At 41.3% G+C, this 24,842-nt stretch overlaps 3 protein-coding genes across 3 annotated transcripts; 2 read left to right on the top strand and 1 right to left on the bottom strand.

Annotated features, from left to right (window-relative positions):
• Window positions 1-621: 621 nt before the first annotated feature.
• kbtbd3 (kelch repeat and BTB (POZ) domain containing 3) lies at window positions 622-7,124 on the top strand. The gene is made up of 4 exons (XM_066680675.1): window positions 622-699; window positions 1,255-1,496; window positions 2,234-2,399; window positions 3,240-7,124. Exons 2-4 carry the CDS (start codon window positions 1,267-1,269, stop codon window positions 4,692-4,694), a joined length of 1,851 nt encoding a protein of 616 aa, XP_066536772.1. The 5' UTR covers window positions 622-699; window positions 1,255-1,266; the 3' UTR covers window positions 4,695-7,124.
• Window positions 7,125-8,751: 1,627 nt separating this feature from the next.
• LOC136693712 (sarcolipin) lies at window positions 8,752-8,850 on the bottom strand. The gene has a single exon (XM_066666852.1). The coding sequence runs from the start codon at window positions 8,848-8,850 to the stop codon at window positions 8,752-8,754; it is 99 nt and encodes a 32-aa protein (XP_066522949.1).
• An 11,506-nt stretch (window positions 8,851-20,356) lies between these two features.
• sfrp2l (secreted frizzled-related protein 2 like) lies at window positions 20,357-24,109 on the top strand. The gene is made up of 3 exons (XM_066647055.1): window positions 20,357-20,978; window positions 23,273-23,353; window positions 23,796-24,109. The coding sequence occupies exons 1-3, from the start codon at window positions 20,357-20,359 to the stop codon at window positions 24,107-24,109; spliced, it is 1,017 nt and encodes a 338-aa protein (XP_066503152.1).
• The last annotated feature ends 733 nt before the right edge of the window (window positions 24,110-24,842 follow it).

Below are 24,842 nucleotides of genomic sequence, written 5' to 3' on the forward strand. Positions count from 1 at the left end.
AATATATTTATTTAAATGTAATTACATTTCTTATTAGATAAAAACATTATAATTGTCATTTATGATGTAAATGTAAATGAAATGTAAAAATTCATTAATATAATAATTTTACTTTACACTTGTATATTTAAATAAATATGAATATAATTATAAGCATATCTAAAATAATCAAACTATATAAATGCATTGTTATTAATAACAACAAACATCATACATATATGTAGAAATGCATGAGTTTACTGATCCATATATGTGCTATTTATTTAATTTACATTCATTAATTTGAATAAATATTTGATTGTAATGATCATATATAAAAAAAATCTGTGTACCTGACGTAATTTCCTGTCGCTGCGCCCCCTCCCCCCCTTGACGTCATGGCGCTGTCCATGGTGCTGATAGAAGACGATGTCTGTCTCCAACTCACAGTTACTTTAAAGCTAATGAGCACACATCACGTCATCCTCACATTCCTCTGCCGCACTGCTGGGGGCTCAGAGTCGTGTGTGTTTACACCGAGAGGGACATTCACATCCACCTCCAGCCATCAGGGGCGCTGCAGGAGGTTACGCTTTCTGTTCACGCACGTCCTCTCTTCAGAGCGGTGCGCTGCAGTGCTCTGGAGCCCCTCCTCTCTTCACTGATGGAGCTCGGTAGTGTCTCTGAGTCCTGGTGGAGCTCCTAATAGAACAGACTCTGGTAAGTTGCATATTCAGCTGAGCTCCTCTCTTCTCTCCTCATACAGTAACCCTGCTTTTACCAGCGTTATTGTTCATGGAGTCATCAGGGCTGTTATTCTCTCTCTCCCTCCCTCCCTACTTATTATTATTATAGCTCTTGTTCTCATTCATTCTATCTCTCTCTCTCTCCCTCTCTCTCTCATTACTTATTTCTTTTTTCATCTGTCACTCTTTTTGCTTCTTTTCCTCTGGCTTTCTTTTTCTTGTTCTTTTTTCTTTTACCCTGTCTTTGTGTATTTCTCTCATTCAGTCACAGCCTGTTTCTTTCTCTCTCTCTCTCTATCTCTCTCTCTCTCTTTCTCTCTCTCGCTCTGTCTTGTATTATTTTGCTTATAGTATTTTTCTTTATTCAGTCTTTTTTCTCATTTTCTTTTTTGCCTCAACTCTCCCTTATTCCCTTGCGTATTTTCTCTTTCTCTTTCTGTCTCTCCAGATCCCTCTTTCTATTGATAATGATTATGTAACACCAATAGTTTAGAGCCAGTTACATATTCTGCACAACTCTCTGTTAAAGGTTGAAGTGGCGATGGATGTTCAGAGAGGGGAACCCTGTTCTCCGGGCAGGGCCCATGTTTGTAACGGTGTTCCTGAGCGCCGCTGTTTGCTGCTGGTGTCTGAGGCTCATGGGCAGCAGATACTGAGCGTGCTTCGAAGCTTCAGAGACAGAGGCGTCCTGTTCGACTTTAGAATCTGCGTCCAGAACGAGACGCTGCCCTGTCACCGCTGTGTCCTCGCCGCCTGCAGCGACTTCTTCAGGTCTCTGTTCATCAAACTTAAATTTGTTCACTCTCTGGCTTCTGAAAATAAGGGTCTCTCTAAGTGTTTTGTGTGTGAACATTGCTGTGAAGGTTTGTTGGCAGCCACACAAGCAGTTTTGAGGAACACATTGGATGCTACCTATATCTTAAAGCAAGATTTTCTTTGCTCGTGGGGCTCCCCACAGTGTAATCCATTTTTATGATACTGTATGGAAATCAGTACAGAGGGAGAAGGAAGGTGTGGTGTCCTACACTTCTCCAGTAGCTACATAGTACAGTTTCTGCAGTGCTGATCCCACAGTAACAACAACAGAGGCTCTGTTCTCCCTCTTACAGCTCAGTGGATCATCACAATGATTTTGAAACTGTAATTATATGGTAAAAATATTACATAATGTTCCTTTAAATGTATTAAATGGAGCTCCATCACTGCAGAGAACACAGTTCCATTGCTCCATAGCCCAAAGCTGGGTGGCTTTATATTACTGTATACAGACAATGTTTAGCTTTGAACATGATTGACATTATGGTCCCAAAGGAATAGAATGCTGTTGTTGTAAATACACAGAGGGAAAAACCTAAAAATACCCTTCCGTTCAGAAGAAATATTGGATGAGGTTGTGTCTAATAACTTGCTGGATCTGAGCCTTAAACATTCACATCATTTGACCAGGGGTGTGTTTGAACACCTGCGCACAGCCGGATATAAGCTGACGTTCTGTTGCTGTGCTACAGGGCCATGTTTGAAGTGGACATGCGTGAGAAAGATGACGGGATGGTGACTCTGAGTAACCTGATGCCGCAGGCTGTTCACACCTTCCTCGACTTTGCCTACTCGGGTCAGCAGGAGATTGTGGAGGAGAATGTGGACATGCTCTTCCAACTTGCATCATTTCTACAGGTCAGAAGTGGACAATCTGTTTTTAACGATGTTTAATAATACAGTATATATATATATATATTTATATATATATATATATATATATATATTTTTGTGCAACGTATAATTATAATTCAAAAATTCTAACATTCTCCTGCGCTTATCATTTGATGGTAACTGTTCTATTGTATTAAAATAATAATAATCATTTTATTCAACAAAAAATAACCTAAATATGAAGTACTGTGAAAATGGTGAGTGAAAATAATTAATTAGTCGCTGCATTCATTATGAGCTCCATCAGGAAAGTGCTGCAAAAGCATGCAGTCAATTTGTTCTGTTCTTGGGAATAATACTGTATTCACTTTCAGATTCACTTTCTCATAGTGTCAAGCCAAATGTCTGCCTGCTGTAGAGAGTTCCAGTGTTCTAGTGCTTGTGCAAGTGTTAAAAAAACTAAATAAAAGGCTGATATTAATTCTAGGGCTTCTGACTAATCTTTAAAAATAAAAACCAAAGTAACAAAGTAATATTAATTCTCATACTTATGCAAGTGCAAAATAACAAACAAACAGGTTAAAATAAATGTTAGGGTTTGTGCAAGTGCTAAACATCCAAGGAACATGCTTTAATCTTTCATTCATTTTTTAAAACCACATTGTCAGGATAAAAGATATGAAACATATTTTTTTGTGAAAGCCCTGTCCAAGCTGTGTCCCCACATTTTTTCTCATAGTTTTTCCGGGTAGATTCCGGACTCTCCATGACCCTGAACTGAATTAGTGTTTTCAGACCCCTGAATTTTCTTGTGGTATCCCCTTTAAATTGTTTGAATGTAATTACCTTGTAATGTATCTGCAGGTGAGGGCACTCTCTCGCGCCTGCAGTGACTTCCTAGTCCAAACTCTTGACATCTCTAATTGCCTCCACCTCCTGGCTGTCGCAGAGGGTTACGGCTCATCCGTTCTACTGCGGCGCTCCACCGATTTCGTTGTGGCAAACTTTCACAAGCTCTCGTCCAGCCGAGAGTTCCTGGAGATGCCAGCTGGGGTTCTGGAGTGCTGTCTGTTGTCTGACTCCTTGAATGTCCCAGATGAAGAGAGTGTGTTGAGATCTCTGCTGCTGTGGACTCGACATGACCTTCAGAACCGCAGACAAAAACTTCCTGAGCTTCTGACCCATGTCCGACTGCACCAGATGCCCCCTGCTCTGCTGGAGGAACTGGGTGCATCTGAGAGGCTGTTGTTGGAGGACAAGGACTGCTCCCAGATTGTTAGGGACGCTAGCGAACAGATGAAGGAGTTTTGCGGCTTCTTTCCAGATGCACGTCCATCTACCACAGTAAGCTACATCTATGTGCACAAGACTGAAGAGGACAGCATGACCCGACACTCCTTCTGCTATGACGTGGCAGCTGATAGATGGCGAGAGTTGCCAAGGGATGCAGTAAGACTCGCTGACTTGCCAGGTTCATCACTTGAGGGATTTGCGGAGAAGCTGTTTATGACCGGAGGTTGTCAAGGCAACTGTTGCCGAACTGTGCGGCTCCATATAGCAGAGCCTCAGCATGAAGCTACCAACGATGTCTGGTGCTACTGTCCCGTTACAGGTAGTTTAGTTCAACTCCCAGCTATGGGGAAAGCCCGCACTATGCATGCCTCAGTCACTTGCTTGAGGCGTCTCTATGTGATCGGTGGGAAAACTAGCGGTCCTTCTAGAGGTATACAAAGTTTGCCAGACGTAGAGTACTATGACCCTCTGAAACGTATCTGGACCTCAGTCAGTCCACTTCCAAGACGTATTTACTTCCCAGAGTCAGCAGCCTGTGGAAGTGTGGTCTATGCACTTGGCTCAGAACTGGAGACGTCTGAAGCCTTCAACCCCTCCCTGGATTGCTTTTTCCGCTACGATGCCATCACAGACCAGTGGTGCCAACTAGTGGCTGAGTTTGGCCAGTTCTTTCACGCCACTCTGGTTAAAGCTGTTGCCATTAATGAGACTCTGTACTTGTGTGACTTATCCACCTACAAAGTGTATAGTTTCTGTCCAGACACCTGTGTGTGGAAAGGTGAAGGTTCGTTTGAGTGTGCTGGCTTCAACGCCGGGGCCATAGGTGTCCAGGACAGGATCTACATCCTTGGAGGAGACTACTCGCCGGACGAGATCACGGATGAGGTCCAGGTTTACCACAGCAAACGCTCAGAGTGGGAGGAAGTGGCCCCCATGCCCCGGGCTCTTACTGAGTTTCACTGCCAGGTGCTCAGCTTCAACAAATATAGAGACCCCTGGAGGTCAGAAGCTGTCACAACACCATAGAGTGAGACAACATCAGGGCCATCTGATCAAAAAAATATGGACAGGTCATGTACTGTTGAGGACTGAACCAACAAAGCCATTCCTGGGACGGTAAAGCATGCATGTTTAGTACACACACAGACACACACATGCACACACACACACAAACATCCTACTGTGGAACACACATTTTTCTGTTGTAACAAAATCTTGACAATCAAAATTAGTAACTTTTGGAACAGATGGATATAGGTAATTTGGGAAGTTAAATCTAATTTGCTCCCATGGGTACAAAATATACATATATCCTCTAAATAATTTTCAGATTTTAAAAGAGCAATCAGTAATGCATTTACTGTACTCATAAAATGACCAGGGTGTGGTCAGAGATTAAAGATACATGTTAAGTTGAAGCACTGGTGTCTCTGACAGCAATGGTGCAACCAATCTGTTCTTTGTTCAGGAGGTTCTTTCCAGAGCTGAGCTCTCTTGGTTTTTCAGCCTGTGATCCCACGCACTGTCCAATCACAGTAAACTTACCAGCCCGGGTTGCCAGGAATGTCACACAGTAGTTGATACAGAAACCGTGTGCTCTAGACATGGAACTGAGCAAGTGAACAGAGATAATATTAGATTCTACTGGACCTAAAACGCCTTAACATCTTTCCACCAAGATTGCTCTTTTAATTGCCGTCTAAACGGCTGGAAAGTAAGGAATGGTTGACACCACAGGGATGGTTCCCAATGGTTATAGATTACACTCTTGTTAATTGGTCTCCAAACTTGCTGGAGTTTTAATGCGACACTCGAATTTAGTGTACGACAAATGTTTTACACTGTGTACCCTGGTCTATAGCGTATACTTTAATGTACCTCAATCATCACCTTTTCTCCACTTAATCCATTTCAGAGTCATGGAGGCAACAAGGCTCGCAAAGGAGCCCAGGTGTTGCTGTCCTCTACATCTTCACTTCCCACAAATATAATTTGGTTCTCAAAACAGAAAGGTTTGTTCTTTGGTGGTAAAGGGCTACCTGAAACCTCCTCCTTGCTGGCTGTGCCTGTTATATCTCCAGTGGGAGGCACCCAGGGGTATCTCACCTGGTTTCACTTGACATCATGGAGAAACAGCTCTACTCTGAGCTCCTCCTGGATTGCAGTGAGCCTGTAAGGCTTTGTTAAGTGTATGTGCTTCCACATTTATGCTGATGGTGCTTAGTTTTAATCAGTGCACAGTTCTGTGGAAAATCAATGTTTTCACTCTTCATTTACAGCTTGTACAAATACATATATAAATGTGGATAATTACTCAGAAAAAATAACAATGTAGCAAAGACAAAAGGCATTGGTTACAAAAGTTCTAATCTGTATTGCACTAAAAATGGAAATGAAAATAAAGAGGAACTAAAGGAAAAGGACATTCTGTATAAAATGAAAAATGTAAGCATCTGTTGTGAACCTGTATACACTCTTGAAAATTACATCAGTTCCGAGTCTGGGCAAGATTTTCCTGCTTAAAGACTTGTGAAACCTCCTTGTCAAATGTCTTAAAGATGGGATCATGTTTTGGAAAATCACATTACTTTGGTCTGAAATTTTCTGATGAATTTAATTTCCCTCTTTTTGCAGAGAATGTATCTAAATGATAAGATGAGCACAAGAATCTCAAGGTTAAGAGATTCTTCACAGCTTATCCACCTGCACACAGTTTAGTTTCACTGTGATGTCTCTCTCATGCTGTGGAAATGTGTGCAAATAGTGAATATAGTGAGGAATGATGATTTTTTGGTGGATTTGCACAAAAGAATAATCATAGACATGAAAAATATCTTCATCCCTCAAATGCCTTTGAGCAAGACACATAACCCCCAACTGCTCCCTGGGCGCCGTGGCTAGGTATGTGTAAATGTGTTTCACTGCACGGATTGGGTTAAATGCAGAGAAAAAAAATCCTCTGTGTGTGTGTCACACAATGGCCAATAAAGTGATTCTAATTCTAATTCTATTTCTATTTCTAATCAACAACTTCTCCATGGGGGCTGTGCATGTGTTTGCATCGATACGTTTATAACCACCCCTTCCCCACCCCCACGACCAAATTGAGCCCCCTGTGTTAACAATCTCCAATTCAGATCAGTGGCTAACAATTGTAGGATGTATAGAGTGTTTTGGGGAAAAATTAATAACCTAGCAAACAATGTCTTAAACCATATTATTTGGCCAGAATGTCCCTTTAAAAGCTAGCATTATAAAATGCTTATATAGTGAAAATAAATATCACAATAGTATATTATAAACAATAAAGCAATTTTTGCACATGTGAATAGAATTATATCAAGATATGTTGTGAAATATGAAATAATACAACAAATGTGTTTATATTATAAAAAAGAGTGATATAAGTATGAAAAAACTATTCAGCAGTACGCTTCATCAGCTAATCAAGCTCTGTGCACTATTTTCACAATTTACACCAAAATAAAGTCATAGAAACTGGTTTATTTTTGTTCAGTGTCTGTTCAATGATGCTTTAAACTTGGACTGTATAGATTACACATGCATTGACCACTTCATCAGAAGCTACAGTTTGTGTTACCCATGCTTTAAACTTGCTTCAGTGGTCAGCGCAGAGCTGCTCATGTTCTGATATTTTTGGTGGCCTGTTAGCGACTACCAGCACCACTCAGATTCAAATTGTACAGTGATGAATGAAGTAGAGCTGGAAGGAAAAACCTTCATTTGTAATGTAGCCATAAGTGTGGACGGGTGTTATTCAGGTAGTCCTGACCTATTCCCCCAGGGTCCTACACTCCTAGGTTAACTCCAGTTTCCCTTCACAAGCCAAAAACACATACTGGTAGGTACATTGTCCACGAGTCGGTGTGTTGTTGTCTGGGTGTGTGTGTGTGTGGTGTCCTGCAATGGACACAGGGAGAACACACCAGCCTCAGAGTGAATGACCCAATGTAAGGAGTGAGCTGAGGACTCCAGGACCCTGGAGCTGTGTTACCAGCAACACCACCTGGTGCCACCCAGTAGGTGAATTTCATTTTTCCTTTATTTTCTCCAGTGCTCTACTATTTCAACTCATTCTGGACAATGGAAATTTAGACTTTCCTCTTTGTTCTTATACATTCTGGTTGGGATGCTGCCCCCTAGTGCACGTGTTCAAATTATGTTGAAGTATGCTGGTAAACCCCTTTGTGAACATCAAGGAACGGCATTCAGTAAATATGGAATATACTAGTCCTGCAGGTCATTTTATATCGGTTCTAAAAAGAAACACTTTCTGAGGTATATATAGAGAAAAAATCAGCTCATTTCAGTCATTAGTTTTGTTGCAGAAGCTGTAAAAACTAAGCCATTTTGCGTAACACAAGTGTGTTGAGGAAACTTGAGCCTGGCGGTGTATGTGACTGTGGACTATATGGATATTAGTCTCCACCCTTCAGCCCTGAGGGATTTTTTACCTGCTCCAAATTTGCAGAAATTGTGAATACATAGAATAATAAAAATGTAATAATTAACTTCATTTGTTTTACTTAATACAAATACTGAGGAAATATGGAATGCCCTTCATATTAGTCTTACGTCCAATGCAGATAAACTTACGTCGACCTCTACAGACGTATAGACCAGCCTTGAGACCTGTGAATCCAACACAACATTCAAAACATCATTGGTCAACTCAACACACTCGGAGGAGAACATAAACTGCCCAACGGTATAGTACAGAATCCACACATGGCGTAATTTCTTTTATATTTTCGTATATAATTTTTATTATTTCATTGTAACATAAACGTTTACATTCCAAAAGCACATAGGCCTTGCTAATGAGTTTGAAACTAAAGCCAAGCACAAGTAAACCACCACAACCCACAAAAAAAAAGAATTAAGATATAATTCTTTGTTTTACATAATTTAGCCAAGCCATGTCGAGGCTCTCTTTCTTGCTCGAGTGGCCAGAATATGCCTCTTCACTCTTCTTTCTAAACATGATCGTCGCCCCCTGGTGGTCAAGGGGGTTGACTGCTCTCCCTGCAGCTGTACATCCCCAACTGAAGCCTATTAGACTTTAGGCATCCTGGTAGGATTTGACCAGCAGCCACATTAGCAGCACCGTGATCAGGACAATCATAAAGTTCAGAAAGAGCTCCTGAGTGGACCGGTCCATCTCTCACTGCGGTCAATAAGGAGGACAAGGAGAAAACTTGAAGTACGAGAAGGCTGAATGATGGTTGAGGCTCCTAGTTCAGCACTCAAGAGTCTGAGAGAGACAGAGAGAGACAGAGACCTCATTTCAGATATGTCAGGTGCCTTTAATGAAGTCTGATAATATGATATTTGGACCAATATAAATACTACAAAATTGATTACAATTAAATTGTTTACGTTAATTAACACCGAATGTAAATGCCCCCTCTCCCTGTTATTGGTGAAGGAGCCAATTTGGAAACGAGAGGATTTATTCCAAGTGGGATGAGCACTAAATCTATCATAAAACAGCAGCATATTGTAGCTATTTCATTAATAGTTAATTTATTATATTAATAAATAATGGGCAGATGTCTGATTCCGTTCATCAATGCTCTGTACCTGTCTCTGCAAGGAAACAATTCACATCAAAAACATTTAGACTTTTTACATATAAATGATTAAATTATTTCGATTTGTAGAAACATTTGTTAAGTTCCCATTTTGATAATACAATTTGGAATTTATCTGTTCTATCTCTCTCACTCACACACACACACACACACACACACACACACACACACAGAGAGTTTGTTTTCATGCATTGTGGGGCCTTTAAATAAACTTCATTTCAATTTGCTTTTATCCTACATACTACTGCCCTAACACCAACAGTAAACCGGATCCTGATGTTATTCTCTTGATATAATTCATTTTAACATACATTTAAAGCTAATATAAATCCTTATTGTAACCTTTACTCTTAACAAAGTCCTAATCCTTACTCTAACACTAACCCTAAACTTGACCTTAAAATGTGTCTTCACTGTAATAACTGTTATCCACACAAGGATGGGAAGCCTCCACAATGTGAGAGTGCAAATTGGTTTTGGTTCCCACAATATGATATATACCTAGCCCACACACACACACACACACACACACACAGTGGATTAATTAGAGCTCTAAAGGCCCTGTCCAGGGTTTAAAGCCACCTGTTGTCTTTGAGTTTCAAATTCTCATCTCTCATCTGCTCAACTGCGGCTAAAATCCCCTCCCTGACAGTTCTCTGGCCACACACACACACACTCCTGAATGCACACCCCCTCCTAAATGCACGCCCCCTCATAAACACACCACCCATATCATGCTGTTGTTATGGGAAGAGGTGAGCATGAATGCATAAACAAAATACTGTACTCTGAAATTGAACAGTGATAGTCTCAGTCATTGTAGTCATCACATATTAATCATATTAAATTAGATTAATTTTCCTAGACCTTTTACAACTTGGAACTAAACCAGGACTTAATTTTTCATGCCACAATTGAGAAACAAGGAAAAATGACACTGGCTGTAAACAGTGGACAATAATAGCATTGTTTATTTTAACTCAGAAATCATTCTAATTTTAGCCATTGCTGATTCCTTCAGCCAGCTATGCATCCCTTAATCGCACAGCGCTGCCAAGCAGGGAAGATGAGACAAGCACATGCTTCCTCCGAGATGTGTAATGCTCCAGTGCTGTTTATGTGTTCTCCAATGTCAGTGGAGCTCAACACGCTTGCAGGAGAAGACTAACAACCCAGGTCTGTTATGTCAGCTTTCAGATGCCTAAGTAACATAGGGCTGAGGGATAGGGAACGGGATATGGGCCGTCCTACCCAGAGGGAGGGAGAGATAGAGAGAGAGAGAGAGAGAGAGAGAGAGAGAGAGAGAGAGAGAGAGAGATCTGTGGCATCACCAATGATTAAATCTCGCACGTTTCATTGAGACGGTTCTTTAAATGGTGCTATGTTCTGCAAGTGTTCCTCTCCTGAGCCAAGTTCAGCTCTGGGAGTGTGTTGAGGACATGATATGATGCTGTAGAAATTCTCCTGTGCATCCTATACATTTCACTGTTGAAAAAAATAGAATACAAGCTATATAATAGCTAATATAATAGCTAATGCAACATTAGGAGTCTTGTCAAAGGACTGTGCTCCAGCTGGTAACCAAACCTACCCCGTGGAGACAGCTGTGTTATTCACCACACCATACCTGCTGTACATCATGCATTGCAATGTAGGATCGGTAGAAGAGGTGCTCACTTACATTTCTTAGAAAAACCAACAAATCTTGCATTGACTGCAAGTTATAATGCTTTAAAATAAATTAAAGGCCTGGATCTACTTTTCAACGCATGCATCAATCCATCCTTTTAGCTGTTACCTGCTTACCTGCTGGACCTTGATGTGCAACAGTGACCTGGCCACAGTCAGAGAGAGTAGCTCCTTCTCGTTTCAGGTTCGTTCCCTTTTTTATCTCTCCACTGCACTCCTTCTGTTTTCTCTTTGGCCCCCCTCTCCAAACTCCCTCTGCCTAAAGTACCCCGGCACCTCCCAAACCAGGCCTGCATGGCTGTGACATCACCAGGAGGGCACTTATCTAATGCCACTGTCCATAGAAATAAAGCTATGTGTGTGAGTGCACTGTCATGTATTTAGCTTTTATGGGGACAATTGTGGCTAAACAATGTGAATACAAGACAGAACACACACACACATACACACACTTTGAACAGTTCCCTTGAACAGTGGGTGAATGCAATGTAATGTATTCAGCACTTTGTGGGGCCAAAATTCTGGGACAAATTATAAATACATAACTATAAATACATAACTGGTTGAGTGATGTGTTTTTGTGGGGACTTAAGGAAGAGAACACATATCCCCATAGTAAGTATGTGGTAGCACACACATAAACACACACACACACACACACACACACTCCTTCATAATGGATGAATTCTTCACCATATATTCAGGATTAACTAGAGACCATATGTCCAAAAGATGATGAAACCTTTCTGGGAATGTCTGTGTGGACACTTAGATTTTAAAATAGATTTTATAGGGATCAATAGAAAGAAAACAAGACTCATATTATGATTGCTAAAGTTACATTTTAGGAGGCAAACAACCTCTTAGCACAAAAGAAATGTTGGATAAATGTGTCCACAAACATTTAGCCATATACCATCTCTATATATCATGTCCCCATAATATCTACTCTGTCTGCTCAAGAAAACATACTGTAGCACATATATCTCCAAAATGGAGCAAACACACTAAGCAGCATTTGGTGGAATATGAATAAATGTAAGGTCCCCACAAGTACAGTAATATGAAACCACATGTCTTTATTAAATGGGAGTCTTGCTTGTTTTTGTATCCTAGAGGGATTTTAACTGACAATTCGCAGAGGCCTGGTGTGTGGAACATGATACAGATCTGTTTTCTGGAGATGCGTGTGTTATTTTTACTCCATCCCCCATTGTTTTTGGGGTTAGTCCGGGGGTCTTCCTAATGGATGTGTGCTATTTAGCTTTGGGATTGTGTGCGATTCTTCCATATGATATAAGATCCCCCGTTTGGCACTGACCCATGCTTTTTTGCATTGCTTCTGTTTAACGTTATGGCTTGGACATAGCTTACATATGTTTCTGTCACTATCGCTGCATTGGACCCATTTCACAGAACACCTCCGTAGGGACAAGAGAGGATGAAATGTGTCCCTTATGTCTCATTATGGACTCATCATCCACTTCAACTAGTCCAAAGGTTTGTAGACATTCCTTATAACTAGTTTTCAAATACTTAAAGGTGTACCCATTGTGGTGTCCCCCAGGGTTCAATACTAGTGTCTCTACTGCTTTCAATGTATACAAAATAACATAAGCTACATGGGATAAGCAGATTTCTTGCCTTTTACACCGTGTGTCCAAAAGTGTGTGGACGCTCCTTGCGACTGCACCCATTGCTGACACCAATGTTCAGCCGTAAAGGCCTAAGCCTGGAACATTTCCATGAGTACATAAGTGACGTTAGGTACTGATGATGTTCTGGCAGCCAGACGTGTTGGATAGAGCTCCATCACTCCAGAGAACGCCGTTCTACTGCTCCAAAGCCCAATTGCTTGGGTCCTACACACCCCTCTAGCCCACATTTGGCACTGAGCATGATGTTTTGAAAGTGAAACCTGAGGAGCTGCAGTTGCTTCTGTCTATCTGTTGGTACCACATACCAAAATAGGGAAATATAAAACACGTAAAGAGCAATTTAGAACTTGGCCTGTGCTTTCATAATCTGATCCAGTTCTGATAGTGACCAGAGGAGAGAGGAGTCTGTAGAATGACCCAGAAGGCCTGGCAGGCCCACAGGAGTTTCTATTAAGTCCATAACAGCTGTTAACAGCGTTAACCCAGATAAGAACTGGAAATAGACTTTATAGAATTCCTCTCCATTAAAGACCCAGTCACAATACCTCAAAGACCAACAGGACAAGCTCCAAAATGACCAACAGAGACTACTCTAATCGTTCTGTCTTTTTGTTCAAAAGCCCCTGTGCCAAAGATACTGGCTGGTTCCTGATTGGAGCTTTGAAAGGGGAAGGCGATGCTTGTCTCACTTCCAATCCCAAAAGGGAATATGTGTGTTTGTCTGCATGAGTGCAGTTACACCGGAGATTGATTTATTCACCTTTGGCAGCAGCTTACGATAATATTAAAGGGGCTAAATCTGGAGTTGGAGATGTTACACATCCAGCTACGTGCTGTTGCACAGGTCAGCTTTGCTGGCCCAAAGAGATTTGCAAATTTACATAATTTTCTTACATCTGTTCATCGAAGATCTCTTACTACAACATCCCCATTGAATCTCTGTGGTGTCAACCAATTAGTGTGTTCCTCTGGGGCCACCTGATGGTTTCATTTGGTTGTTGTTGTCGTTGTTGTTCCATTTTCAGCTACAAGGCATCGCCAAACTGGCTCACACACCAACACGGTTGACCATCCGTACAGTAGACTTGGCACAGGTTTTACGCCGGATGTCCTTCTTGGCGTATCCCTACTAGTTCACCCGGGCTTGAGACCGGCAAAAGGAGAGAATGAGCACAACCCCCATGGCTGGGTAGTGGACGCTGTGGGAACACGCCCCAACTTCAGTGCACGCAGAAAGTGAGCCATGGTGAAGCTTGAACCCACTCTCACGAACCCTGGAGATGTATGGGAAGGACATCACCTGACACACCACCATATCTCTAACAGATTAGGTAGGGAAGATTAGGTGGAACATCATTACACCAATATGAATCCTTAAGCAAGGATTCTAACACTACATAAACCTACTCCTGTATTACTATGTAAATTATTCACTAATTAAAAGAGGTTATCTATAACCACAGTGTACATAGGGTAAGGCGTAGCTGGAAACCTAAATAGAGCTGAGTCCTAAGTGGAAACTGCGCCCTTGTGTACGTGCCCTTGCAGATGTTGTTGGTTCCAGCTCATCATCTCGAGTGGACGACCCTGAAAGTTAGAAGGGCATGAGCTGAGAGAAGGCAGAGGACCCTCGTACACACACAGAGTATTTTAAAAAGCATATCTGCAGTGTGTGCTCAGTAATTAACACGCACAACACATACCAGCAGAGCTTTGCCCTGGCAACAGCAGCAGTCCTCTTGCCTCCTGGGGGGGCAGTCTCACCTCAGGAGTCTGGCACAGAGAGCTGGCATTCTGTAACATTAGTCGACAAGGGAAAAGTCGCCAAGCCTTTTGTACGTGAGAGGCGTGGAAATGATGACGGTAACTAGACCAAGTTCTTTCAGCCAGGGAGGTCACTGAACTGTCCAGTTGTAACAAACAAAGGCATCTAGAATCCTGGTGAAAACTCTTGAATCTAATAACATTAGGTTAAGGAGAATAAGGATTCGAAAGTCAGGTAAGGGTCAGTATGACAACAGCATAACTAGCTTCAAATTGTTGCTAAGGAAACATCACTTGAGCTCAACACTGTTGGAGGAGAACACTAGGGACAACTCTGCTACATCACTTGACAAATGCTTGACAAAAGTCTAAACTCTAGTTTGCATTACCCATCTAAAACTTAGTGGTGATTGGTGATCATTTGAATAACCAAGATTTACCCAAGGTCCTTGAATGACAACATGTTATTTACACTCTCCACTCTGGCTGGTGTTAGCAAAGGCCTGAAATTAGACTTGATCATTTTTCTGGCAAAGTCCAGGCACAGCTGACCACATAGATACTGCAATCCAATGATACTTAAAGTGTCAAGATACAGCTATTCTAAGGTACAACGACTGTAGGCTAAATAGGCACATATAAAATGATCAGATTGTTCATTTTATCAGCTCCATTGAACTATGACCTAGGTACCATTTGAATTTCTACAATTATAGACTGTAATCCATCTTTCCATTGCTCTGCATAATTCATCAACCCCTTTCACCCTGCCCTTCAATGGTCAGAAACAACACAAGACCAGTGGACAGTGACTGGACACTGCTTAAAAAATCAAATTAAATTTGCAAAACAATCCCTTTAACATTTAATGCGCACCCAGTCGACCATTTCTACACCATCCACCTCCACAACTACCCTTGAACATTTAAAATAATTTTAGTCCTGCAGTTTTGATGGAAGGGACTGAGGTATAAGTGCAGAGCAGAGGGGTTTGTCTGAGGCCCAATGAGCATCTTCATGGCGCCAGACCTCTGGTGCAGTGTGACAAGGGGGGCTTCACTTTGCTGTCAGATGATGACCACAGAGGACAGGTGTAGGGGCTTTAGTTATAGAGGGTCAGATGCTGCAGGTGTTATAGGAGGTCAGACATATGTGATGTATGGTTATAGGACCCTGGGGGTCAGCTTGGTCACGTTCCGGCAGATTCCTTTGAGGCGATAGAGTGTTTCAGAAGGAGAGAGGGAGAAAGAAGGTTTCAACACTTTCATAGCTCTCTTGGTGACCTGTCAATGGTGCTGGACGTCAAAATGGGAATCTGTTCATATGGTGAATGATGCATCCTCATCCCTAGCTGCTGTCGGTCACTTAAAAGGACAGACTAATGGAGCATTTCCCTGGTAGGGTTGGGCGGTATAATGGTAATACTGTATTTAAAAATGTGGATGGTATCTTAAAATGAGGGAGGTATTTCAAACTTACGATGTGTGTGGTGTGTCAAATTGCTCTTCAGTGTCTGACTCTTTAAGTTCATTTATGTGCATTTAAGAGAGAAACAGAGGGGCGCTCACTGATGGGTATGGAAGATGGAGAGTTTGTGCTGGACATCTGCATTGCATGGCGTAGAGTGACTCTGGACACGGTTTAGTCCCACGGGTTAGTCCATACTCTGCTCACTCTGAACCACAAAAGAACAGGGCCTAAAAAGAACCCACATCCAGGACCAGGACCAAATTTACCTAACAGAGACGCAGAAAATTTGACTAGAGTCGAGTAGGTACCATGCAGTGGAAAAGTGCCACAATTTGCTACATACAACACATATTTCTTAGGACACTTGCCTGGACTTATATCCCAAGATGAGTTTGTTCTGTCCTCCTTATAATAAGTGAATTTAGCTAATTTACAGTTCACCCACTGAGGACTTTCACTGTGGGCACATAGTTTGTATTACCTTGAGCTGTGGCGCAGTGTAACTATGTTCCATGGTGTATCAGAGCACCATATAATACCTTTGGGATGGGCTGAAGTGACATTTGTGATCCAGCAAAGAGGAATAACAAAACTATAGCATTTGTTTTAGAGGAAACTTAAAACAACAGACAAGCAAAACTGTTTTGTCATAAAGTGGACATTAGCCATTAGCCTCTGTTATACTGAATCAAGACTTGCATTTTATTTTTTTGTTGCTGTAGGTTAAGCCAGCAGGCTTTATACTCTGGATCATAAATGTTTAGATGATGTTCATAAAGAAGATGGATTTGAAGTGAGAGCTGTTGACAAGCTAAGTTTAGTAGGGCAAGCTAAATATAGCTGCTAGCACTGACACACACACTCAGTCTTTACTGAAGCTAAGTGGTGAAAGCTGATACTGTGATGAGGATGTATGTATGTCCTTAAAGACAACAGACACTGAATCTCATTCCTAGAATGAGAATGTATGGAAGCTATGATTCGGCATATACATTTTTGACTTAATCATTATAATTAATTAATTTTAATCTATTTTTAAATGATAGACTATTTGATTTGAATCATTATTTATGTATATCATTATTATTATTATTATTATTATTTTATTGAGGTAACGTTGTTTTAATAAGATATCAAATTTTATATTTTGTTATCAGGACATAAACAAGATATCAAGAAAACTAAACATACACACCAACAATAGCAAAGCTATAACAGCAAGGCCTATTCATATGACTAGTTTATGATAGATTAAGAGGATATTTTGTTTGTGATTTCCTGTCATCTTCAAGTTTTTCAGAGTCACCCAAAGCCCTCACACAAAAATATATAAAACAATAACTAAATTTGGACACTACACACAGGTCGCAGATTTTACAGGTCTCATTAATGCAACATTAACATAAATAATACAATATAAAAGTGCTATATCTGACATCCTGTCACTAGATGTTGCACATGGCAGGACAAACAATCACAAGTGGACAGTCCTTCTATGAAAACAAAGAGCAGAGAACAACACACAGAGAGGATGTGTGACTTCATTCTCTGCTATGGACACATTTATTCCATTATATTGTTACATAAAAATTAGTAATTCACTGCTATATTAAAGAAACACTAGATTTAATTTGGTATTTGTGATCCTGAGCTCCCCCTACAGTTGCAGAGTGTAATTTACTTGTACAGCTCTGTCCTGAATTCAAAGGAGAGTGGGAAGGGATTCTGGCTTGTTTCCTATTACCCATCAAAAGTTCCACAGTACTGTTTCTGCAGGACAGAGGCTCTATTTTACTTATTACAGCTCAGTGAAGCATCAAAATTATTCTGAAGCTGTGATTTTAAGGTGCTGCTTTAATCTTTAAATTGTTGGATAAAGAACCTTTAATTTATCTTGACAAAAATGTATGTTGTGATAATGAAATGAATAGTTTGTTCATGAAACATAACAAATAAAATGAACACATTATCATGATAAAACTGAGTGAGAAAAAAGTCAAACCATGGTCTTCTATGGCTTCCATAAAAATTAAAAACATGAAGTCCAAAATTCTGTCTTAGAAGTTGGCTGCTTCTTTCTACTTTAACCCAAACACCTTCAGTGATGTAGAGGTTGTGTCTGTTTCCTTTTCTCAATGAGGTCTCCTTGAAATCTTCCCATTCCTTCAGACCCATGATGAACTGTTCCTCTTGCAGTGGAAGAATGGACCCAAACAGCTGTGGATGTTTTCAGACCTGAGGAGCGAGAGCTTGATCTCTCTAAATTTATCGGAATTATAAAGTGCTTTGTTGAGGTTGCCTGGATCCAAGGACTTTGGTCAATTAATGAGCATGAAATGCAGCGTGTCATGAAATGTCATACTCTGCATTTATGGAACAATGCCCACTCACAGCTGGTATGCTGAACCCCCTTTAAAAATATTTTCCTATTTTTAGCTCAGATCAATTTAAGCTGGACAGGTTTGTGGCAGTGCACAAGGAGCATGACTGTGCCAGCGAAATACCAGACGGTTAAATAACATTCTGAATTCTTTGAGGTTATTTAAGGACCTTGTATACTTTCAGCTAAATCTAGGGTCACTTTCAAAATAAAAGCCTTTGTACTTGTTTTTTAGGTCACTGTATACACAGTGTTTCTTCACTCGCTGTCCATTTGATCAGCTCCACATACTATATAGGTGTACTGGCAGGAGTGGATCAGACAGAGAGAGAGAGAGAGAGAGAGAGATGATAGATGTGTTTCTAAATGAGATCCTTCATTTTTTCCTCATTTACCGAACCAGGGCTGTGTACAAACACCAGAGCTTTTTCCAGCACAAACTGACCAGAGGTTTTGTATTAAACAATCACTTACTGTACTTTACTGTATGCAGCCTGCTCCACCTTTAAAGTTTGAAAGGACAGACTAAAGAGATTGGCATCTTTGAATAGTAAAAACATAGGGGGTATATGGCCTGCTGTTAATGGGTCAGGAAAGTGCAGCTGATAAGGGTCAAATTCACAGGATGTGGTCAAGCCTCTGGAGACAGCCAGGCATTTAGGAGGTCTTTGTCAACTCCCCCATATAACCCTGCTGTCACTCCAGACAAGAGTGTCCTGTGTCCACTGATGACGACCAACACAAATTGTGCAGCGACAGATGAGTTACTGCTTCTGACATTACATCTAACAGAGTGGAAAGTGAGTGGACACAGGGTTTAAAAACTCCAGCAGCACTGCTGTGTCTGATCCACTCGCACCAGCACAACACACACTAACACAGTGTCACTGCAGCGCTGAGAATGATCCACCACCACATCACATCTGCTCTGTGGGGGTCTTGTGGGGGTCCTGACATTTGAAGAACATTATGCTTGTGACATTTTCATGATTTTATGGCAAATTTTATTTATTGGTTTCAATCTTGCCTCATATGTTACATGTCCAACAAATGATTTAATTTATTTTAATTTATTTACTCTGTGTGGATATATTTACTTTTTATAATGGCCAAGCTTTTGCAGGTCACTTTGTATATCGTCACAATCCAAAGAAAAACACAAACGAAAAAACAATATTTTTGTATTTTTTGTTGGGGTTTTTTTGCCCGCCACCACTTCCCCGCTTCAGAGGACAATTAAGACTTTATTTTTATTTATATGATATAATTTGTGAAGGAGGACATTAAACATAAATGAACAGATATGGAAGAAAGATAGCTACACAATAATAACATTAATCACACTTATAATAATACTAATAGAAGAGAGAGGAAGAGAAGGGGAAAAAATGTTTATAAAAAATCCAACTATTTATTGTTATGCATAGGTGTGTGTGTGTGTGTGTGTGTGTGCACGCATAAGCATGTTTGTTATATTGTTATGTCAGACAATATAGTATATGTTCCGTTGAAGGAAAACTGTACTTGAAAATGATATCATGTGCTGTTTTCATCTATAAAGTGGTTTGGGAATTGGGAGTTGGACCTCAGTGTGCCTGCTTTTCAATTCAATTGGGTAGGAAAATTACCGTTGAAGGAATTCAATTACAGGTCTCCAGGTTGAGCTCTAACCAGTGTGTCTGTTCTTGATTGAAGCTGTTATTTTCCCAATAGATATATAGTCAATTAATAGACTTTTCCAATGACTGATAGTTATGGTGTTTCTTGATTTCCAGTTTTCTTGGCGGTAATTAGAGCAGTGAGCAGAACAGAGGAGAAAAAATCATTCTTAACAATGAATGGAAATAGATGTAAAAAAAATAATTCTGAGTAATTTATGAGCATATCTATTGGTCCATTCTTCATGAAATTTTCACACAATGCGAAGGACAGCTGCTGTGTTCAAATGGTGAGGTAAACTAAACAGGCACTAAAATGGAGATACATGTTTTTCTTTGGAGAGTGACGATATGTTCCTCTTTATGTTACTGATGGAAACATTCCAGTTTTACTATTAAACACTCCCTTTCTGGTGAAAAGGTCATAAAATTCTAACTTTACGAGTTCACAAGGATGTGCAAAGTGTTAGTTAAAACCCCACAGCCAGTGACCAAACACCATTTTCGAGCTACTGACTCCAGATTTGTTGGAATGGCTTCTCCTTCCATGGCTTTCTTCCTGGTTCTGGGTCTAGTGTCCCACATCAATCACTTTAAAGCTGACAAGGACATCGGGTTGGATGGTGTAGTGGCTAACACCGTCTCTGACTTTGTGACGTCTACAGAATTCTCCTCCACTCGCTCGGTTTGTAAGCCAGTGCCGAGTACCATGGGTTTGTGTTACGGTGTAGGGTACGAATCCATGAGGCTTCCAAACCTACTGGGCCACGAGAGTGTCCGAGAGGCTCAGCAGCAGGCGGCCGCCTGGACACCGCTGGTCGGTAAACACTGCCACAAGGACACTCGCAGGTTCCTGTGCTCTCTCTTGGCTCCGGCATGTCTGGACGGGATCTCGGTGCCGGTTCCGCCATGTCGAAGCCTCTGCTCCAGCGTCAGAGATGGTTGTCTCCCTGTGATGACAGCTTTCGGGTTTCCTTGGCCGCAGGGCTTCAACTGCAGCCGCTTTCCATCCAAAGACCAGCTGTGCATCCCCAGAGCTGAGGACAGTGGACGGGTGGAGGATGCAACGGACAAAGGTCAGAAGCTAATTCTGGGCTAATGTCATTATAAATTAAGATTTTGAAATACTGGAGAGATGTAAAATACAAGGTGCCATTACTTTTGCACAGGCCAAAGTTTATAGTCAATTTGTTAACAATTAATATTTTTGTCTCTTTGTCAGTAATTGTGTGTGAAAATTAAAAACAATTAAGCTTACTTAAAATATATACATGTAGTTATGTGTGCATCCAAGTGAAAGAAAATGGCCTCCTGTCATCTAAAATGGCAGACTGCTGCATTCATGTCCATATTTTGCTGCAAGTCAAACTGTGTCCTAAACCACACCAGGACGTCTGCATGACCTAAGTACACATGTATATGTGGTTTTAGAGAACATTTAAACATATATTTGAAATATTTAGGTGACTACTGCTTTCTAGCATTTGTTAGCAACATCTGCTCCACTGTAAATACAGTGTCTTAAACTGTGCCCTGTTCACTATATAGTAAACTATTTTGGGGTTCTGCCATTTTGCTGTAGTGTCAACTTAGTGGACAAACTTCAGTGCACACAAACATTCCCACAATTCACTGAAAAAAAGTAGTGTGCAACCCATGTACACTAGCAGATAGCAGCACTATTTATGCTACCCAGAGAGAACTAGAATCATAGCTTTGTGTGTCTCCTAGATATGCTATGTAGTCTTTTCTGAGAGAGCATTAGAACTAATTCAGAGTGTATTTTGGAGCAGTAAAAGCAATCAATATTATATTATTTATTATATTCCTATGCATGTGTTATGTTCCAACTGAGAGTTTCTAACACCAACAAAGTAAAAATCAAATATCTGGCTTTCTTCAAAGACATTTATTACATACTACATGCATAACTTCAGTGACACCTCAGAATATTACCAGAGAAACAGCTAACATTATGCCTTTCTGGACAAACAAACAATTTCTGCTTATTGTTGATTTCTTTGATCTGATATTTTGCCTCTTTTAAGGGTCAATGAATAAAGCATTATCAGTGTAAAGGAAGCTTAAACTCTTATAAAGAAATGCTACAAAAATAGGGTCGCTGTGGGTCCGGAGCCTACCCAGAATCACTGGGTGCAAGGCGGGAACACACCCTGGAGGGGGCGCCAGTTCTTCACAGGGCGACATACACACTTACACATTCACTCACACACTCACACCTACGAACACTTATTTGAGTCGCCAATCCACCTACCAACGTGTGTTTTTGGACTGTGGGAGGAAACCGGAGCACCCGGAGGAAACCCATGCAGACACAGGGAAAACACACCACACTCCTCACAGTCACCTGGAGGAAACCCATGCAGACACAAGGAGAACACACCACACTCCTCACAGACAGTCACCCAGAGGAAACCCATGCAGACACAGGGAAAACACACCACACTCCTCACAGTCACCTGGAGGAAACCCATGCAGACACAGGGAGAACACACCACACTCCTCACAGACAGTCACCCGAAGCGGAATTGGAAGCCACAACCTCCAGGTCCCTGGAGCTGTGTGACTGCGACACTAATCTACACAGGGCAACTGTGCCGCCGCACTTTTAGTTTCATAAAGAACCATTTTGTCTGATATGTTTAAATAAGTAAAGAACCTTAAGATTGAGTGATGTTGTTTTAAACCTTTAAAAGGTTCACACTCACACATCTCTTAAAAAAACATGATTCTTAATGGAACCAAACAATGTTCTTCTATGGAACCCTTTGTAGCACCTTTATTTTTAAAAGTGTAAGCTTCTGTGCAGCATACTAATATGCTGGGAAGTAAATATTCATGGGATAGCAGTATATAAATTGATTAAGAAGTGGCATTACCTCAGGGGACTGCTTGGGTACACAAGAGTGATTCTGTTAGCACCGTGTCAACAGACACAGCACTTTGCCCAGGTTTGTGAAGTTGCTAACAGGACCCTACAGGACTGGCGATGTGTGGCATGGTCTGATGGTCGTGGTACCATTAATTTCAGGCTCATGGTAGGGTTTGTGTGTGGCCCAGACCCCCATAAACCCATGGACCTCCCTGGAACTCTGACGGATCTACTGATCTCATATCCCCTGGAAGATAAAGAATGCTGCACTGACCTATAGGATATCCCTGAGGGACCTCCTGCATGGAATGTGGATTTGATTTCTTGGAGTTTCTGTTGTCTTTGCATACACGTTTTTCCCTTCCCCATAAATACCGATAGAATATAACATCAAACATGTCAGAAACTGCTGCATAACTCAGTCCGTGAACCATGTGGTGGTTTCTGGGTAATGAAGTTTTCTTCTCTTATTCTCAGGCACTGTTCTCTGTGATGCTTGTAGTCCAGCTTCTGAAGCAGAGAGTGAGATCTTGATGAACTTCTGCCATAGTCAGTTTGGTGAGAGTGATCAGTGTTATGAGATATCGTTCTTTGTGTCCAAATATTTGTAGACATCACTTATGATGATAAAATGTCCACAGCATTGGTCTGCAGAGCAGTGGAACAGTGTTTTCTGAAGTGATTGATCTCCGTCCAAGCTTGGGGATGGAATCGAGGATGTTAAATGGGAATTTCTGACCCATTTGCTGCAACATCAGTTTCTACTCTTCTTGGTTTAACTTTACTCCAGATGTTGAAAGATTTTTGTGAGGATTTGATGGTAAATAGGACTACAGCTCATCCCATATATAGTATATGGAATATCATAAATCCAGAGAGCACAGTTCCACTGCTCCACAACCCAAGTGTCTACATCTCTAGGCACCAGAGAAATGTATTCCATTCAATGTTACTCTACAGAAATTACCCACAACAATGTATCTATGCTCCTGCCCTTCAGCTTTCAGGCTCCTGATTGGCTCCTGGACTCTGGAGGGTGTGGATCTGAGAGTGGTGCCGCAGGGAAAGAGTCGGATTCTTCGCTGGGAGGGCAGTGAGGAGGAGCAGCAGGTTGCGATGCAGCAGAGCGCCCTCTGGCTCCTGGAGGGCACGAACTGCTCATGTCAGGCTCTAGAGGAGAAAACTGCTGGACATTCACTGGCCCTGGGGGGCATCCAAGATGGACGCATGGTTCTGTCCAGGCTTGTGAGGTGGTCTCACAGCGAGAAGGACCTGAAAAAGTTTGTTCGGAAACTGACCAGACTGCAGTGCTGAAACGATGCTTTTGAAAATGAATGGATTGTGGAATCTCGATTTACAAATTCAGTGTCCATTTTGTGGAGTGTATGGATTTCTTCGAGTTTGTCTGTAACATGTTTGTAATGTTTGTTTATATGAGCCATGCTAACAGGCTAAATTCCCTTCTGGAACAAGAAAATTAAACCACTTTAAGTCTACTTAAAACAAGCATTTATCCTTTGTATTATATTTATATAAATATAAATATTCATTCATTATCTGTAACCACTTATCCAATTCAGGGTCGCAGTGGGTCCAGAGCCTACTTGGAATCATTGGGCGCAAGGTGGGGAATACACCCTGGAGGGGGCGCCAGTCCTTCACAGGGCAACACAGACACACACACACACATTCACTCACACACTCACACCTACGGACACTTTTTTGAGTCGCCAATCCACCTACCAACGTGAGTTTTTGGACTGTGGGAGGAAACCGGACTATTCTCAATCCAGCAGTGACAGTAAAGGGTTTAAAAACTCCAGCAGCACTGCTGTGTCTGATCCACTCGTACCTGCTCAACACACATTAAAACCACCACCACCACCACCAAAAAAGTATGCAGAGCAATAGATGGACCACAGTGTATGATGGTCAGTGGAGCTGAGAGAGTGGACAGACTGGACTCATAGTGAGGTAAGGGTAAAATTGAGGGTGTGTTTTGTCTGTTCTCAGTGGTGTCTACTCTCCGTGTAAGAGGAGCACACAG

This window comes from Hoplias malabaricus, chromosome 1, assembly GCF_029633855.1.
Source record: "Hoplias malabaricus isolate fHopMal1 chromosome 1, fHopMal1.hap1, whole genome shotgun sequence".
NCBI classification, from domain to species: Eukaryota; Metazoa; Chordata; class Actinopteri; order Characiformes; family Erythrinidae; genus Hoplias; species Hoplias malabaricus.

Coding starts and splice junctions, on each gene's coding strand:
- kbtbd3 (XM_066680675.1), top strand. CDS start 1,267: ATGGATGTTCAGAGAGGGGAACCCTGTTCTCCGGGCAGGGCCCATGTT. Junction 1,497..2,233: donor GCCTGCAGCGACTTCTTCAG/GTCTCTGTTCAT, acceptor GCTGTGCTACAG/GGCCATGTTTGAAGTGGACA. Junction 2,400..3,239: donor AACTTGCATCATTTCTACAG/GTCAGAAGTGGA, acceptor ATGTATCTGCAG/GTGAGGGCACTCTCTCGCGC.
- LOC136693712 (XM_066666852.1), bottom strand. CDS start 8,850: ATGGACCGGTCCACTCAGGAGCTCTTTCTGAACTTTATGATTGTCCTG.
- sfrp2l (XM_066647055.1), top strand. CDS start 20,357: ATGTGCAAAGTGTTAGTTAAAACCCCACAGCCAGTGACCAAACACCAT. Junction 20,979..23,272: donor GGAGGATGCAACGGACAAAG/GTCAGAAGCTAA, acceptor TCTTATTCTCAG/GCACTGTTCTCTGTGATGCT. Junction 23,354..23,795: donor CTTCTGCCATAGTCAGTTTG/GTGAGAGTGATC, acceptor CCTGCCCTTCAG/CTTTCAGGCTCCTGATTGGC.